Source organism: Bombina bombina, chromosome 4 (genome assembly GCF_027579735.1).
Source record: "Bombina bombina isolate aBomBom1 chromosome 4, aBomBom1.pri, whole genome shotgun sequence".
NCBI lineage: Eukaryota > Metazoa > Chordata > Amphibia > Anura > Bombinatoridae > Bombina > Bombina bombina.
Window position 1 is genome coordinate 608,184,671 of NC_069502.1, and position 18,455 is coordinate 608,203,125.

The window sequence follows — 18,455 nt, forward strand, 5'->3', positions numbered from 1 at the left end:
AGAGCAACAGGTTTAAACACAGGCTTGATTCTAACTAAAGCCTGACAAAATGACTGAACGTCTGGAACATCTGCCAGACGCTTGTGCAGTAAAATTGACAAAGCAGATATCTGTCCCTTTAGGGAACTAGCTGATAACCCCTTCTCCAATCCTTCTTGGAGAAAGGACAAAATCCTAGGAATACTGATCTTACTCCATGAGTAGCCTTTGGATTCACACCAATAAAGATATTTATGCCATATCTTATGATAAATCTTCCTAGTGACAGGCTTTCAAGCCTGAATCAAGGTATCTATGACTGACTCCGAGAATCTCAGCTTGGATAAAATCAAGCGTTCAATCTCCAGGCAGTCAGCCGCAGAGAAACTAGATTTGGATGCTGAAACGGACCTTGAATGAGAAGGTCCCGTCTCAGTGGTAGTGTCCATAGTGGTAGAGATGACATGTCCACCAGGTCTGCATACCAAGTCCTGCGTGGCCACGCAGGTGCTATCAAAATCACCTAAGCTCTCTCCTGTTTGATTCTGGCAATCAGACGAGGGAGGAGAGGAAATGGTGGAAACACATAAGCCAGGTTGAACGACCAAGGTACTGCTAGAGCATCTATCAGTACTGCTTGAGGATCCCTTAATCTGGACCCGTAACAAGGAAGTTTGGCGTTCTGACGAGACGCCATCAGATCCAATTCTGGTGTGCCCCATTGATGAATCAATTGTGCAAACACCTCCGGATGGAGTTCCCACTCCCCAGGATGAAAAGTCTGATGACTTAGAAAATCCGCTTCCCGGTTCTCCACTCCTGGGATATAGATTGCTGATAGATGACAAGAGTGAGTCTCTGCCCATCAAATTATTTTCGTAACCTCTATCATCACTAGAGAACTCTTTGTTCCCCCCTGATGATTGATATATGCTACATTCGTGATATTGTCCTACTGGAATCTTATGAATCTGGCAGAAGCCAGCTGAGGCCACGCCTGAAGCGCATTGAATATCGCTCTCAGTTCTAGAATATTTATCGGGAGGAGAGCCTCCTCCTGAGTCCACACTCCCTGTGCTTTCAGGGAATTCCAGACTGTACCCCAGCCCAGTAGGCTGGCGTCCGTCGTCACTATGACCCATGCTGGCCTGCGGAAGCACATTCCCTGGGACAGATGATCCTGTCACAACCACCAAAGAAGAGAGTCTCTGGTCTCTTGATCCAGGTTTATCGGAGGAGATAAATTTGCATAATTCCCATTCCACTGTTTGAGCATGCATAGTTGCAGTGGTCTGAGATTCAAGCGAGCAAACGGAACTATGTCCATTGCCGCTACCATTAGTCCGATTACCTCCATACACTGACCCACTGACGGCCGAGGAATGGAATGAAGAGTTCGGCAGGTGGCTAAAATCTTTGATTTCCTGACCTCCGTCAGAAAAATTTTCATGTCTACCGAATCTATCAGCGTTCGCAGGAATGGAACTCTTGTGAGAGGGGTAAGTGAACTCTTTTTTACGTTCACCTTCCTCCCGTGAGATCTGAGAAAAGACAACACGATGTCCGTGTGAGATTTGGCTATTTGGTAAGATGACGCCTGAATTAAGATATCGTCCAGATAAGGCGCCACTGCTATGCCCCGCGGCCTTAGAACCGCCAGAAGGGACCCTAGCACCTTTGTGAAAATTCTGGGAGCTGTGGCCAACCCGAAGGGAAGAGTCACAAACTGGTAATGCTTGTCCAGAAAGGCGAACCTGAGAAACTGGTGATGATCTTTGTGGATAGGGATGTGCAGATACGCATCCTTTAAATCCACGGTGGTCATATATTGACCCTCCTGGATCATTGGTAAAATAGTCCGAATGGTCTCCATCTTGAAGGATGGGACTCTGAGGAATTTGTTTAGGATCTTGAGATCTAAAGTTGGTCTGAAGGTTCCCTCTTTTTTGGGAACCACAAACAGATTGGAGTAAAACCCCTGCCCCTGTTCTGTTCTTGGAACTGGGCAGATTACTCCCATGGTATATAGGTCTTCTACACAGCGTAAAAACGCCTCTCTTTTTGTCTGGTTTACAGAAAATCGAGAAAGATGAAATCCTCCCCTTGGAGGAGAATCTTTGAAGTCTAGAAGATACCCCTGGGTCACAATTTCTAAAGCCCAGGAGTCCTGAATGTCTCTTGCCCAAGCCTGAGCAAAGAGAGAAAGTCTGCCCCCTACTAGATCCGGTCCCGGATCGGGGGCTGCCCCTTCATGCTGTCTTGGTGGCAGCAGCGGGCTTCTTGGCCTGTTTACCTTTGTTCCAAGTCTGGTTAGGTCTCCAGACTGACTTGGATTGAGCAAAATTCCCCTCCTGCTTTGCAGCAGGGGAGGAGGAAGAGGGACCACCTTTGAAGTTTTGAAAGGAACGAAAATTATTTTGTTTGGCCCTCATCTTATTTGTCTTATCCTGAGGAAGGGCATGGCCTTTTCCTCCAGTGATGTCTGAAATGATCTCTTTCAGTTCAGGCCCGAATAGTGTCTTACCCTTGACAGGGATGGATAAAAGCTTAGAATTTGATGACACGTCAGCAGACCAGGACTTAAGCCATAACGCTCTACGCGCTAAAATGGCAAATCCTGAATTCTTTGCAGCTAATTTAGCCAGTTGAAAAGCGGCATCTGTAATGAAAGAATTATCTAGCTTGAGAGCCCTAATTCTATCCAGAATATCATCTAATGGGGTCTCAACCTGAAGAGCCTCTTCTAGAGCCTCAAACCAAAAAGCAGCTGCAGTAGTTACAGGAACAATGCACGCTATAGGTTACAGAAGAAAACCCTGATGAATAAATATTTTCTTTAGAAGACCCTCTAATTTTTTATCCATAGGATCTTTGAAAGCACAACTGTCCTCAATAGGTATAGTTGTACGCTTAGCCAGGGTAGAAATAGCTCCCTCCACCTTAGGGACCGTCTGCCACGAATCCCGCATGGTGTCTGATATGGGAAACATTTTCTTAAAAGTAGGAGGGGGAGAAAACGGAACACCTGGTCTATCCCACTCCTTAGTAACAATGTCTGAAATCCTCTTAGGGACCGGAAAAACATTAGTGTAAGCAGGAACCTCTAGATATCTGTCCATTTTACACAATTTCTCTGTGACCCTATTGTAATTCCAATCATCCAGAGTCGCTAAAACCTCCCTGAGCAACAAGCGGAGGAGTTCTAGTTTAAATTTAAAAGCCGTCATATCTGAATCTGTCTGAGGGAACATCTTTCCTGAATCAGAAATCTCTCCCTCAGACAGTAAATCCCTCACCCCCAACTCAGAACATTGTGAGGGTACATCGGATATGGCTAATAAAGCGTCAGAGGGCTCAGCATTTACTCTCACACGAGACCTACTGCGCTTCCCCTGCAACCCAGGCAGCTTAGATAAAACCTCTGTGAGGGTAGTATTCATAACTGCGGCCATATCTTGCAGGGTGAAAGAATTAGACGCACTAGAAGTACTTGGCGTCGCTTGTGCGGGCGTTAATGGTTGTGACACTTGGGGAGAATTAGATGGCATAACCTGATTCCCTTCTGACTGAGAATCATCCTGCGACATACTTTTATCAGCTAAAATATGTTCTTTGCAATTTATTGCCCTTTCAGTGCATGAGGGACACATTTTAAGTGGGGGTTCCACAATGGCTTCTAAACACATTGAACATTGGCTTTCTTCAATGTCAGACATGTTAAACAGGCTAGTAATGACCACAAAAAGGCTTGAAAACACTTTATTGAGTGAAAAAATAACAATCTTAAAAAATGGTACTGCGCCTTTAAGAGAAAAAAAGCATACACGTTCTGCAAAACTGCTTTAAATTAATCCAATCTTTCCAATTTTTTGTATAAGTATTCAAAATAAGCAGCTAAGTTTGCCCCACAAGAAAAGGAACACTTAACCCTTATGTAAAAAAAACGGATCATTAATAACGGTTTAAGTCCTGAAAAAACTCCCCCTGAACCTCGCCACAGCCCTGCTGTGGCGTCTACCTGCCCTCAGGGAACTGTAACAACAGGGTTAAAGCTTCGATGATTTGGCCCAAAACTTCCACAAGGGCCCACCGGAGTTGGAGCTTGCTGCTAGACTTGCAAATACAACTGTGCAACTGAGGCGCGAAAATAGGCCCCACCCATCTCACTCAATGTCTCTCAGCCCAAATGAACCGCACCAGAGTGGTTTCAAACTAGCCATGTGGGTTCTCAAACCCAGAAACAGAAGCCAAGTGTACCCTCTAATAAACTATAAAAAACTTCACTGCCAAAAACGTTATCAGTACTCCCAGGTCAATAAACGTTTGCCCACAAACATTCAAACTCAGTGTCAACCATTTTTCTCTGCCCCTTTATGCAAGCTTAGTAATACCCCTATTCTGTTAGGATTACTGCTTACCCTTACCCTCATGGGGATACTGTCAGCCAATTCTGAAATACCACAGTCTCTCCAGAAAAAAATGACTGAACATACCTCACTGCTATATAGCATTAAAAACGTTCCTCACACTGAAGTTTCTTGTACTCCTCAGCCATTCTGTGGTAACTGCTCTGGATCTTAGTGACAAATGCTAAGATCATTAGCCTCCAGGCAGAAGTCATCCATCTGCTGCCTGAGATAAAATAGTACACACCGGTATCATTTAAAATAAAAAACTCTTGCTTGAAGAAAATAAAAACTAAAATTTTATCACCTCTTTCACTTTACCCTTCCTAGTGCTTAGAGTAGGCAAAGAGAATGACTGGGGGGTGGAGCTAAGGGAAGAGCTGTATGGGCAGCTCTGCTGTGGTGCTCTTTGCCACTTCCTGTTAGCAGGAGGATGATATCCCACAAGTAAAGGATGAATCCGTGGACTCGTCGTACCTTATAGAAGAAAATACCTGCCCCCAGGGTACTTCAAAATGACTCGACAACGATCCGGATAAGAGAACCCCTGCCTAGGCTCAACCGGAGCTAATGCCTGCTGCTTCTCAGCCAGAGTAAAGTGCGCGTCTGAGCTCGCGAAAATAAGCCCCACCCATCATGTCCGATGATCATGTAGGCCTGAACAACCGCATGGTGAAGCGGTTTTAAAGTATAAGCCATGTGGAAATCTTTAACCCCTAAGTACACTCCCAATACGGTCAAACTGTTCATTTTAAACAAAAAAACGTTAAGCATATTCCTGCCTCTCCCAGTGTCTCTTTATAATGTTGTGAAGCCCATTATAATGCTTAACCCAACATGTCAAATGAAATAAATTAAGCATAGGTTTCTCAGTAACACCCCCTTTGTTTTACAGGTCTACTGCTTACCCCTTCCCTTGCAGGGAAATAAATGTCACCCAGTTCTGATATACCAAGTCTCCTCAGAAATAAAGGGCTGCACATATCTCAATGCTGCTTGTAGCATGAAACCGTTCTCCACACTGAAGATGTCTCTTGTATTACCTTCAGAAGCTCTGTGAGAACCAATGTGGATCTTAGCTACATCTGCTAAGATCATTAACCTCAGGGCAGAAATCTTCTTCCATATCCCCCTGAGGAAAATAGTACTCACCAGTACCATTTAAAATAAAAAAACTTCTTGATTGAAGAAACTAAAAGTAACACCTAACTTTACCTCTTCCTAGCACAAACACAGGCAAAGAGAATGACTGGGGGTGGAGGGAAGGGAGGAGCTACATACACAGCTCTGCTGTTGTGCTCTTTGCCACTTCCTGTTAGCAGGAGGATAATATTCCACAAGTAAGGATGAAATCCGTGGACTCGTCGTATCTTGTAGAAGAAATATAAGTATATCGATGAACAGAAGGTAAAAGACAACTCCCTGTGACATCCGTGGAAAGGCTTGTGACTAAATCCCAATAGGTGAAATATATGCCACTACCAATTCTCCAAATACATCCCTCCAACAAGCACTGTACTCTAAAGAGGAAATGGGCCTAAACTCTGAGAACCCTCCTCACTAAAGAATCAAATGCACATCTTTATTCTTCAACCTTCTCCAGTGGAGGCAAAGACAAGTCTGAGTTTCCAGTAAGGTGGGAAGGATTTGATAGAGTTCCCAGGGTTTGGAAATCTTTGCCTCCTCCTAGTGGCAGGGAAGAGTAATTCCCAGGAGTAATTGATAATGGACTCTCATCATGAAAGAAAACATAAATGTAAAATATAGCTGCAAGCAGCAATAGAGGTGGCCAAGTGCTTCACCTTTGCAATGGAATATAAGCAGCTAAGTCACAATATAAAGCTATAAGTTACAGTTCTAGCATAAGCAGTTGTAAAACAAAACATTTTTTAAATGTTTATGTTTTTCAAGATGGCTGCCACACCATATGACTAATACTTTCAACACAAACAGATGTAACCCTAGGTTATAATATATGGTTATACAGCAAATTTCACAGCTTTAACATAAGCGGTTGCAAAGAAAACACATTTTCAAAATTGTCACGTAAACCAATATGGCTGTCACAGCTTGTGACCAATTTCTACAACATGAACAACTGAGACTCTAGGTCACAATATAAGGTTATACAGCATGTTTCACAGTTCCAACATAAGCGGTTGTGGAGAAAATAGATTTTCAAAATTTTCACGCAAAACAAGATGGCTGCCAAATCATGTGATATAGAGCCTCTATATTATGCACAATAGTGCTCACCATAGATGTTAATAAACATGGCAAAAATAAAGCATTTTTGTCAAATGTTGTTTTATTATTAATTTAAAAATATTGTTAAGCGTTTTTAAACAATTCAAATTGGCTGCCAAACCACAGGACCGATGGACTTCTCTAGAACAAATCTGAATATTTGTCAAAAGATAACTCTATAAACCAAATTTCACGTCTGTGTCATAAGCGGTTTCAGAGAAGAAGATTTTTGTAGTTTTTAAAAACAGCACATACAAAACAAAATGGCCACCAAGCTATGCAATGTATGGCTTTCAAATTGCACATACTAATGCTCACTATAGACCTCTACAATTTGCAGAAGTTTCATGAAAATTTGCAAATGTTTTATCTCACGAAGACGACTGCGCAGTGCAAATTTTGACTGCAATATTGTCTTTGAAAGTTATGACTATGTGTAATCATGTGTCTATTACACTGTGATATTGTTGAATATTGTAAAACTAATGCATAAAGTGCAAATTTACGCAATTAATTGTCGATAAAAAGGTTATCTCATGGCAGTCATGTTGATTATGGAAAATCGCAGTTTAAACAAACTTGGTAGAGGACCTTGCAAGGAGCATATGTGCAAAATTGTGCTTTATTGCACTAAGCGGTTTAAGAGAAGAAGATGTTTAAAGATTTTCACAAAATGCAAGATTGCTGCTACATCATGTGACCAAGGCACTTCTGTTGAGCAATTGCAAATCTAGTTCATAGCAGCACTGAGTACAGCAGGTTTCAAAGTTGTAACATAAGCAGTTCCGGAGATAAAGATTTTTAAGCGTTTCTAGAAATTTGTCGCAAAAAGCAATATGGCTGCCTAACTTTATGACCTATGAGTTCAATGTTGTATGAGATGTAGCAAAGCAATAGGCTGTACCAGCATACCTGATTTCAAGAGCTTTGCATTAGCAGTTCAAGAGTTATGGGCAATAGAATAAGTTTGGCGGGAATAATAATAATACAAATAATAATAATAATAATCCTGACAATAACACTTCGTTGCATGGCCACCTAAAAAACAGTGAACTGCCATCAGGGGTTTCTCTCAAACTATGAATTCCTATAAGTTAGCAGTGAGGAAGGCTATTGGCCACACAACAGAGCAAGAAACGGATGTGGATCTGATGGTTCCTGCATGTAACGGTGTACTGTTCTTTGTCGACTTTATCTGTGATTAAGCAAATGCAATGTTTATGAGCTTTTTATCTTGTATTAAAATCACCTTTATTTGGAGTTGCGCTTCCTTCCTTTTTGTTTTACATAGAAGTCTGGTTTATTCCCTATGGAAAGGAAACCCATGGGTGTGTGCAAAGCTGCATTCCTAAATACCACCTGTGAAAGTGTCACTGCAAGTGTGACTATATTGCCAGAACTGTGCAAAGATTGTCTTTGGTATTTATGACTGATACTGACAGGTCGGTGACTGTGTGTCTGTACTTTCGAGCACACCTGTCACTGCATTTGGATTTCCATAAATGAACACTGATCACGTAATCGGGATACGTTAGCTTAGTATCCTATATTACATTGCATGCACTTCTGTTTGGTTTAATAATGCAGTGTTTTTCAACCAGTGTGCCGTGGCACACTAGTGTGCCGTGAGAGATCCTCAGGTGTGCCACGGCAGACTGACAACAGTGTGACATATTTTTTAAACTTTGCTTGTTTTTTTACTCCCAGTGCAGGGGTAGTTTGTAGGAGGCATGGCATAACAGCACAATACATACAGTATGTGTGTGTGTGTGTGTATGTGTATATATATATATATATGCTGTATTAGGCTACAATGTGTGATTTTTTTTTTAAATTTTGGGATGGTGGTGTGCCACGGGATTTTTTAATGTAAAAAAGTGTGCCACGGCAAAAAAAAGGTTAAAAATCACTGTAATAATGCCATCAAATTAAAGTTTACTTTGTAGTGATGCTCCATTAGCTGTTTAGTGTGTGATAATGTGACCCTGTACCTCTATGTGTTAAACCCCTGCAAAGCAGTTAAACACATAGTAGATGTATTGTTTGTGACCTGCAGAGCACTGCAAGTTACACGGCTGTACTGCTAGAACTGCTGATAAAATCAGCGTCAGTTTCCACTTGGGATCAGCAGTGCTTTGATGATCCTGAAATGCACTTCTATTATATATTTACTCCCTTTGCAGAGGTTAAACAGATAGGCCCCCATTTATCAAGCTGCATATGAACAGGTGTTACAAACATACTAGTATCTTACACATAACCAGTTGTACGTCATAATTCGCTGACTCTATGGGAAGGCTATATAAAGGGGTAATCCCCTGACTTGTCTTATATGCACTTGTGCTAGTGTTGAATGTGTCTTAGACCTAGCCCTGAGTATTCTATTAGACATGTGCGTTTTGTTTCTAATCAAAATTCGGACAAATTTGTCAAATTCGGAGCTTTGGATCGATTAAAATTTCCGAATTACCGTAGCACCGAAACTAACAAATAAATCTGAATTAGTTTGGATATATTCATTACATTCGGATGGCCATGGACTAATCACGATTACACTAGTATTGTACAGTATATTAGGTTATATCACTCTGCTATGGGTTACACCTAATATTACAGTACATAATACTAGTCTAATACACAGCACATCCCACCTAACACATACTGAACTTCCGAATTTACGAATTGAATCTGAACCGAATCCATCAGAATTTATTCTAATCCGAATGAATCCGAAACAAATGCATTCAAATGTATCCAAATTCAAATCGATCCGAAAACGAAATTCGAAAACATCCGGATCGATCCGAAACAATTTTTTCCCCCGTGCTCAAGTCTATATTCTATGAGATTATCTGAACCTGTTCGAAGAGAGTTTGGAGACAAATTTTTCTTTTAATATATGAGATAGCCTGAATCATTATACTGATAATTTTACACCCTGTCTTTGTGCTTTTTATTTTTTCTATTTTATTCTTTTCTAGTGATTTAATTGTGTGTTCGGTTTACAGGTATAGTTTCATATTATTACTATTGACTTGACTATCACATGATTCAGTTAGTGGGAGACAGAAGTGTTTTAAGTTGGATGAAATAATTCCTTACCTTTTTGTGGATTCTAACACATATGGGAAAGCACTCCATTGTAAACCTATACCATATAATAAAAGTATGTTTTCTTTGTATTGTGATGCTTGAAAAAGTTATCACAAAAAATATCTATCTATCTAATGTGTAAATGGAACAGAGGAATGAGGCTGTTACCCCATTATTTTCATGAGCATCTACAGAAGGATGTTAAACTCATTATTTGTTACTAGTCCTAAAGCCCATGTACACGGGCCATTTTTTGCAGTACAGCGGTTCCTCCCCTTGCTCTCTCTCTATCCCCCCTCTATTTTGCTCTCTCTGCCCCTTATTTTGCTCTCTCTCTCCCCCCCCCCTCTTCTGCTCTCTCTCCCCCTTCTCTTTTGCTCTCTCCCCTCTTTTTTGATCTCTCTCTCCTCCCTCTCTTTTGCGCTCTCCCCTCTCTTTTGCTCGCTCTCTCCCCTCTCTTTTGCTCTCTCTATCCCCCCTCTTTTGCTCTGTCCTTGCTCTTTCCCCCCTCTCTTTTGCTGTTTCTCTCCCCCCTCTCTTTTGCTCTCTCTGCCCGTCTCTTCTGCTCTCTCTCCCCCTTCTCTTTTGCTCTCTCTCCCCCTCTCTTTTGCTCTCTCTCCCCCTCTCTTTTGCTCTCTCTCCCCCCTCTCTTTCGCTCTCTCTCTCCCCCTCTCTTTTGCTCTCTCTCTCCCCCTCTCTTTTACTCTCTCTCTCCCCCTCTCTTTTGCTCTCTCTCCCCCCCTCTCTTCTGCTCTCTCTCCCCTCTCTTTTGATCTCTCTCTCCTCCCTCTCTTTTGCTCTCTCTCCCCCTCTCTTTTGCGCTCTCCCCCTCTCTTTTGCTCTCTCTCTCCCCTCTCTCTTTTTCTCTCTCTCTCTCCTCTCTCTTTTGCTCTCTCTCTCCCCTCTCTCTTTTGCTCTCTCTCTCCCCTCTCTTTTTTGTTCTCTCTCTCCCCTTTCTCTTTTGCTCTCTCTTTCCCCTCTCTCCCCCTCTTTCCCCCCCTCTCTTTTGCTGTCTCTCTCCCTCTCTTTTGCTCTCTCTCTCCCCCTATCTCCCCCTCTCTCTTTTGCGCTCTCCCCCTTTCTCCCCCTCTCTTTTACTATCTCTCTCCCTCTCTTTTGCTCTCTGTATCTCCCCTCTTTGCTCTCTCTCTCTCCCCCCTTTCTTTTGCTCTCCCTCCCCCCTCTCTTTTGCTCTCTCTATCCCCCCCTTTTTTGCTCTCTCTCTCTATCCCCCCTCTTTCTTTTGAGCTCTTTCTTTCACAGCCGCACGGCCCCGCCCACGTCACACCCGACCCCTCCCACGTCACACCCGGTCAGCCCCAGATGCCAGGAGGTTAGTCTGCTGAAGGCCAGGCGTGTTTGTCCTCGCGCAGTCTCTACTGCGCATGACAGCTTCGGACAAACACACCTGGCCTTTTATACATTTAAATAAACAATGTATGGAATTTAATTTATTTTGCAGTACAGCCAATCCACAGCTCTATCCCTCCCTATCATTTTGTAATGCCAGTTACAAAATGATATGCTAGTTTACCAATTTACTTCTATTATCAAAATTTGTTCTCTTGTTAGCCTTTGTTGAAGAGAAATACTAAGTAGGTTGATAGGAGCGTGCCTGTGTCTATAGCATTCTATGTCAGCAGTGTTTGCAACTATGTATAACATTGCTTAAAACATTGTTGCAAACAATTGTAGTGCTGCCAGATAGCTAAAGACACATGCACAATTCTGAGTTCACCTAGGATTACTCTTTAACAAAGTATATTAAGAGAACTAAGCAAAACTGGTAATAGAAGTATATTAGAAAATTGTGTGACTCCATTTACGTTTCCTTTTTACGTTACTTTCCATTTAAAGGGCCATGATACCCAAATGTTGAAACACTTGAAGGTGATGCAGCATAGCTGTAAAAAGCGGACTAGAAAATATCACCTGAACATTTCTATGTAAGAAAGAAAGATATTTTACCTCAAAAATTCCTCAGTAGCCATATCCCATTGTAAAGGACATCTAAACAGCAAATCAGTATGTCTGTCCCGGGACAGCGGAAGGAGCGAGCTTTCGTGCACTCTCATCTTATTTCCCTATTAAGTTTAAGGAAGTTTACTATGAAATCTCATGAGAGTTAAGTGAAATCTCATAAGATCACAGTAAAAGAGTTCATGACCTCAGCACTGCTAATGCTAATTTTTTTTTTTTACCTGCAGCTGAGCAACAGCTGAATTATAACTTTTTACACAGAACTTACTCTGCTGAGCTGAGGAAATTGTAAGGTAAAATATCTTCCTTTTTTATATAGAGATGCTCAGGTGATATTTTCCTGTCAGCTTTTTACAGTTATACTGCATCAGTTTCAAGTGATTTAGCATATGAGTATTATGTCCCTTTAAAGAAGCCTTTTCTATTGCTATTGTGAATATAGCTATTCTACCGCCTCCACCTGGATACAGTCTAGAAGTCTGTTTCTTAAGTTAAGCTATCACATACTGCTGCTGTGCTCAGAGAGTTGTAGGTCATGCAGGAACAACATGCCCCACTGGGAACTTGTGTTTAATGTGGGCCCACTGTAGTTATTCTGCACTGTAGAGCAGGTGCCGACTGATTTAGTTCTTTATTTATTAACACAAACTACAGGGTCACAAGCAGAATTCAGAACAGAGTGACCCTGACCATCTAGTCAACAGAAAAAATATACTGTGTGTAAAGAAATGTGAGATAACTAGAAAGTTTTGTACATATTGTGCTTTATGTGAGCTGAAATAAGCAAGTTAGTGGAAGAACAAGAAAGACAATATGTCTGTTAAGATCAAACATTACACATTCTCTTCAACATGAAATGCGAATCCCATGCATTCAAAATGTACATTTAAAAGATAACTCTTTTGTAACCGTCACATTTATATTCATAATTATCAGCTATAACACCGCAATCAGATAAAGATGGTGTGTGCTCTGTGCATCTCACCATATAATAAAAACTGAAATTACAATAGAGCCTCATTATTGGATTTCAGCCTCTGTTACACACAATTCAAAATGATGATTGGGGTAAATGAACCAATTTTTACTTCATACAATACTCTGCCAGCATTATGTTTCTCAAGTTTAATGTGGAAAAGATATATTAAAAGGACACTGAAACGAAACACATTTCATAATTCCTGAAAACCGACAAACATTTTTACTGCTTAGCTGGTAACATTTATTCCATCCAAGAGTGGTCAGAGTTGATTGCAGATTGATTTAACTCATTACACTGAATGATTGGGCATAGATGCTTAGCCAGTAAGATGTGAGTGAATCTGCAGGAAATGTTCAGTTATTTACATGACAACCTACTCTAATAGGAATAGTTTCTGTAATTGTTGCAAAATGAAGGAACAGTTGCATCTGTTGTTTGCACTAATAACAGTAAAATTTAGGAATAATACAAATTATATTGTCAGTACAAAGCAACATAAATCTTGACACTATTCATATGTTTTAATGTATGTTATATAAATATTTCTCATGGAAATAAGTTTGTAATTTCAAAGTTCAAAAATAGCAAACTATGCACATTAGTAGGTGCATAATTTACTGGTAAACTATTTTAGAGAGTGGGTTTGATGATGGCCATATAATATTCCCTAATAAGATCAATTATATCAATTTGGTTGCCAAAATAACAGAAAAAAATGATTATTGTACCACAATGATGATTTCTAAGTGTAGCTTTAATATTAAAGGGATATTCCAGCCAAAATAGGAAACCATGTGGATGCATTTCTGTATTGAACAGAAGCAATTATGTAATATACATGCATTAGCAAAAATGCTTCTAATAAAAGCTATAGCTGTTTAAAAAGTGTATTTAAGTATGCACCGTGCACCAGCATTTTAAACACAACACTTGTTCAGAGAGCGTAAGGTGCTTGTACCAACTGGGAATGACTCAATTTGTTAATAGCTGACATGATACAAGCCCCACTGATGATCTGAGCAGCTACAGTATTTAAAATGTGGGGGCAGTGTCAATATCTAGCTATGCTTCACATGCACCTGCAGAGAAAAATGTTAACACTAATACAGTGATAACTTTGAATAGAAGCATTTTTGCCAATACATTTATATTACAAATATGTTTCTATTCAAAGATGCAATACATCTATATATCTGTGCATTTATATTTTGACTGGAATGTCCCTTTAACAACAAAGAAACATTTAGATAAAAGAAAAAACAAAAGTGCTGAAAAAGAATACTGAAATGTTAACCTTTGTATATATCTATAAATCTGCCATCACAATCAGAAGCCATCATATGTAAAATAACTGAGAAACAGCTCTAGTGGATAATTATGTCACTGATTAAACTGTTCTTTGTTTTTAAAATTTTAAATCTAAAACTTTGTGGGAGAGCGTGGATAGTAACTGTACAGTCCTGGCCAAAACTTTTAACAATGACACAAATATTAATTTTCACAAAGTCTGCTGTCTCAGTTTTTATGATGGCAATTTGCATATACTCCAGATTGTTATGAAGAGTGATCAGACTAATTGCAATTAATTTCAAAGTCCCTCTTTGCCATGAAAATTAACTTAATCCCCCCAAAAAAAACATTTCCACTGCATTTCAGCCCTGCCACAAAAGGACCAGCTGACATCATGTCAGTGATTCTCTCGTTAACACAGATGTCAGTGTTGAAGAGGACAAGGCTGGAGACCACTCTGTCATGCTGATTGAGTTAGAATAACAGACTGAAAGATTTAAAAGGAGGGTGGTGCTTGAAATCATTGTTCTTCCTCTGTTAAACATGGTTGCCTGCAAGGAAACACGTGCAGTCATCATTGCTTTGCACAAAAAGGGATTCACAGGCAAGGATATTGCTGTTACTAAGATTTCACCTAAATAAACCATTTATCGGATCATCAAGAACTTCAAGGAAAGAGGTTCAATTGTTATGAAGAAGGCTTCAGGGCGCCTAAGAATGTCCAGCAAGCGCCAGGACCATCTTTAACCCTTTAAGGACACAGCTTTCAGTTTGCTCAATTGTTTTATGTCATATGTCCTTAAGAGGTTAAAAGTCAATTCAGCTGCGGGATCGGGGCACCCCCAGTGTAGAGCTTGCTCAGGAATGGCAGCAGGCAGGTGTGAGTGCAACTGCACGCACAGTGAGGCGAAGACTTTTGGAAAATGGTCTGGTGTCAAGAAGGAGAGCAAAGAAGTCACTTCTCCCCAAGAAAAACATCTGCAAAAGGTACAGGGATTGGACTGCCGAGGACTGGCGTAAAGTAATTTTCTCTGATGATACCCCTTTCCGATTGTTTGGGGCATCCAGAAAAAACCTTGTCTGGAGAAGAAAAGGTGAGCGCTACCATCAGTCCTGTGTCATGCCAACAGTAAAGCATCCTGAGACCATTCATATGTGGCTTTGCTTCTCAGCCAAGGGAGTGGGCTCACTCACAATTTTGCCTAAGAACATAGCCATGAATAAAGAATGGTACAAAAACATCCTCCAAGAGCAACTTCTCCCAACCATCCAAGAACAGTTTGGTGATGAACAATGCCTTTTCCAGCATGATGGAGCACCTTGCCATAAGGCAAAAGTGATAACTAAGTGGCTTGGGGAGCAAAACATTAAAATTTTGGGTCCATGGCCAGGAAACTCCCCAGACCTTAATCCCATTGAGAACTTGTGGTCAATCCTCAAGAGGCGGGTGAAAAAAAAACCCACCCACATATTCTGACAAACTCCAAGTATTGCTTATGCAAGAATGGGCTGCTATCAGTCAGGATGTGGCCCAGAAGTTGATTAACAGCATGCCAGGCGAATTGCAGAGGTCTTGAAAAAGAAGGGTCAACACTGCAAATATTGACTCATTGCATAAACGTAATGTAATTGTCAATAAAAGCCTTTGACACTTATGAAATGCTTGTAATTATACTTCAGTATACCATAGTAACATCTGACAAAAAGATCTAAAAACACCGAAGTAGCAGACTTTGTGAAAATTAATATTTGCGTCATTCTCAAAACTTTTGTCCAGGACTGTACACACGAACACTTTATCCAACCTGACTTTAAAATATATGACTATCCAGCTGATTGAAGAACTAGTCTAACCTTAGGAGACAGTTTTGCTCCTCTGCAAGGAGCTACATTTTTGAAGGCACGCTAGACCAGTTGGACATAACACATTGTTTATGAAGATGGGGAGCACACTCTGATTATATTCATTGGGGGAAGCTGTAGTATGGCTTCTAATTGATCACCAACACAAAAGAAAAAAAGATTTCAATGGATGGACTCCTGGAATGGAAATAAATAAGTACGTATAGGGTGTTAAAGGTATGCTTCTAAAATGTTTTTCAAAACATACAAGGATTAATATGCTTAAGGCAATGCTATTGATAATATGTAGCACAGTTTATTTGTACATTTAACATCCTTTTAATAAAATGAGTTGCAAAGCCTCTAACCACACATTCTTACCTCTGGTAAGTAAGAATTTTCATAATATATTCCTTGCACTAAGTCACCTATGGAACTCGACACAAGCTCTACAACCTGAAAAAGAAAGAAAAAAGAAACAAAGTTTAATTCTACAAGTTCCAAAAATGCAAGGATAATGGTTCGTTATAGTACCACCATGTAATAGTAAACATTTTTTTTACAATGACCATCTGAACTTTTCATTGAACATTTTGTCTTAAAGGGCCCCATTCCGATCAATCACAATATTATGTATGAGTAAATTGCTTTTGGCTTTAAATCTACTAGAAGCAGGGATTATTAATTAATAAACTGACTCAAATGATGTATACATTAACTGGAAATACACAAAAAATGATGCAGACATTTACAACCAATCGTATAATGCCAAAACAAAAACAAAACATGTTTAATGGATTAAGTGTTGATAACTGCAGAGTAATGTGCTTAATCTGAGGTATTTTAATTAAACTATCTACAGACTACAATGACCAGAAACTGAAGCTATTAAATATTCTATTGACGCCTGTTCTCCAACAGGGTGCATTTATTCGGTCTGCATGCAATGGCAAGATACTAGAAAATACAAAATAGAAGAAGGTGATCCAATTATGCAGTAAGTCACAATTAAAATAAATGAACAATCATAAGCAGAAATAAATACACGTAAGTGTTGCACACTTAAATCAATGCTATTCCCACAGTCCGGGTTCATAAGCACATATGTACCTTTGTTTTTGTTTTTATCACAGTCATTTGATATTCAAATTAGACATTTTGACATATTAGTCAGCCATATTGTTTGCAGTCTTGTGGTTTATTCTAGACTACAACCAAAATGATAAGTTGATGGGCACCTGAGTCTGGTATTGGCTCTGTGATAGAGTTAAATGTGACGCTTACACCATGTGATCAGCTGTACGCTGAGTGAAGTCATAAATAGAGGGTGCTTTTATTATTTTATATTTAATTGAAAACATACCTCTTTTATACCAGCTGAGAAACGTGTTGCACATTTGTTTTTTGGTTTAATTGAATTGAATCAGCCAATAGAATGAGAGCTGCTTAAATCCTATTGGCTGTTTAAATCAGCCAATAGGATTTAAGCAGCTCTCATTCTATTGACTGATTCATCATCCAATAGAATTAGAGCTACTTAAATCCTATTGGCTGATTTAAACAGCCAATAGGATTTTAGCAGCTCTAATTCCTATTGGCTGATTCAAATCTTCCAGCCAATAGGAATGCAAGGGACGCAATTTGAATCGCGTACCTTGAATTGAAGATACAGTGTACGGCGGCGACCATATAAAGAGGATTCTCTGCGCCGGATGTCTTCAGGATGGAACCGCTCCGCACCGCCGGGATCAAGATAGCAGATGCCGACTGGATGAAGATTGAAGAGGCCTCCTGGATGAAGACTTCTCAACGCTTGGATGAGGACTTCTCCACCGGGATGAAGATTGAATAGGCCGCCTGGATGAGGACTTCTCCGCCGGGATGAAGAGGCCATCTGGATGAAGACTTCTCTCACCCCCTGGATGAGGACTTCTCTGCCGGGATGAAGATCGTTCAAGGGGGACATCAAAAACTGTAAGTGGATCGTCAGGGGTTAGTGTTAGGTTTTTTTAAGGGTTTTTGGGGTGGGTTTTATTTTTAGATTAGGGTTTGGGCAGAAAAAGAGCTAAATGCCCTTAAGGGTAATGCCCATACAAATGTCCTTTTCAGGGCAATGGATAGCTTAGGTGTTTTAGCTGATATCTTTAGGGCAGTGCCCTACAAAAGGCCTATTTAAGGGCCATTGGTAGTTTATTCTAGATTATTTTTTTTATTTTGGGGTGTTTTTTTAATGGGTATTAGAATAGGAATAATTTTTATTATTTTTGATAATTTGTTTGTTATTTTGTGTAATGTATTTTTTAGGGGGTGTTTGTTTTTCTTTTGTAGGAAAAGGGCTATTATCTTTAGGGCAGTGCCCTACAAAAGGCCCTTTAAAGGGCGGTGGGGGTTTCTATACTGTTAGGGAGTGGGTTTTTTGTAGCAAAAGAGCTGTTTAACTTAGGGCAATGCCCTACAAAAGGCCCTTTTAAGGGCCCTCTGTAGTTTATTCTAGATTAGGCTTTTTTATTTTGGGGTTTTTTTTTTTGTTTTTTTTTAGAGGATTAGAATAGGAATAATTATTTTTTTTTGGATAATTTTGTTTTTTTTGTAATGGTAGTTTTTTTTTTGTAATGGTAGTTTTTATTATTGGTAAT

At 40.1% G+C, this 18,455-nt stretch overlaps 1 protein-coding gene across 2 annotated transcripts in view; it reads right to left on the reverse strand.

Moving 5' to 3' along the window:
* PDSS2 (decaprenyl diphosphate synthase subunit 2) overlaps nucleotides 1-18,455 on the reverse strand; it is a 632,456-nt gene that overhangs the window by 146,125 nt on the left and 467,876 nt on the right. For both annotated transcript variants that reach the window (XM_053710597.1, XM_053710598.1), the window contains exon 5: nucleotides 16,201-16,275. In XM_053710597.1, the coding sequence (XP_053566572.1) occupies nucleotides 16,201-16,275 (75 nt within the window). The remainder of the gene's footprint in view (nucleotides 1-16,200; nucleotides 16,276-18,455) is intronic.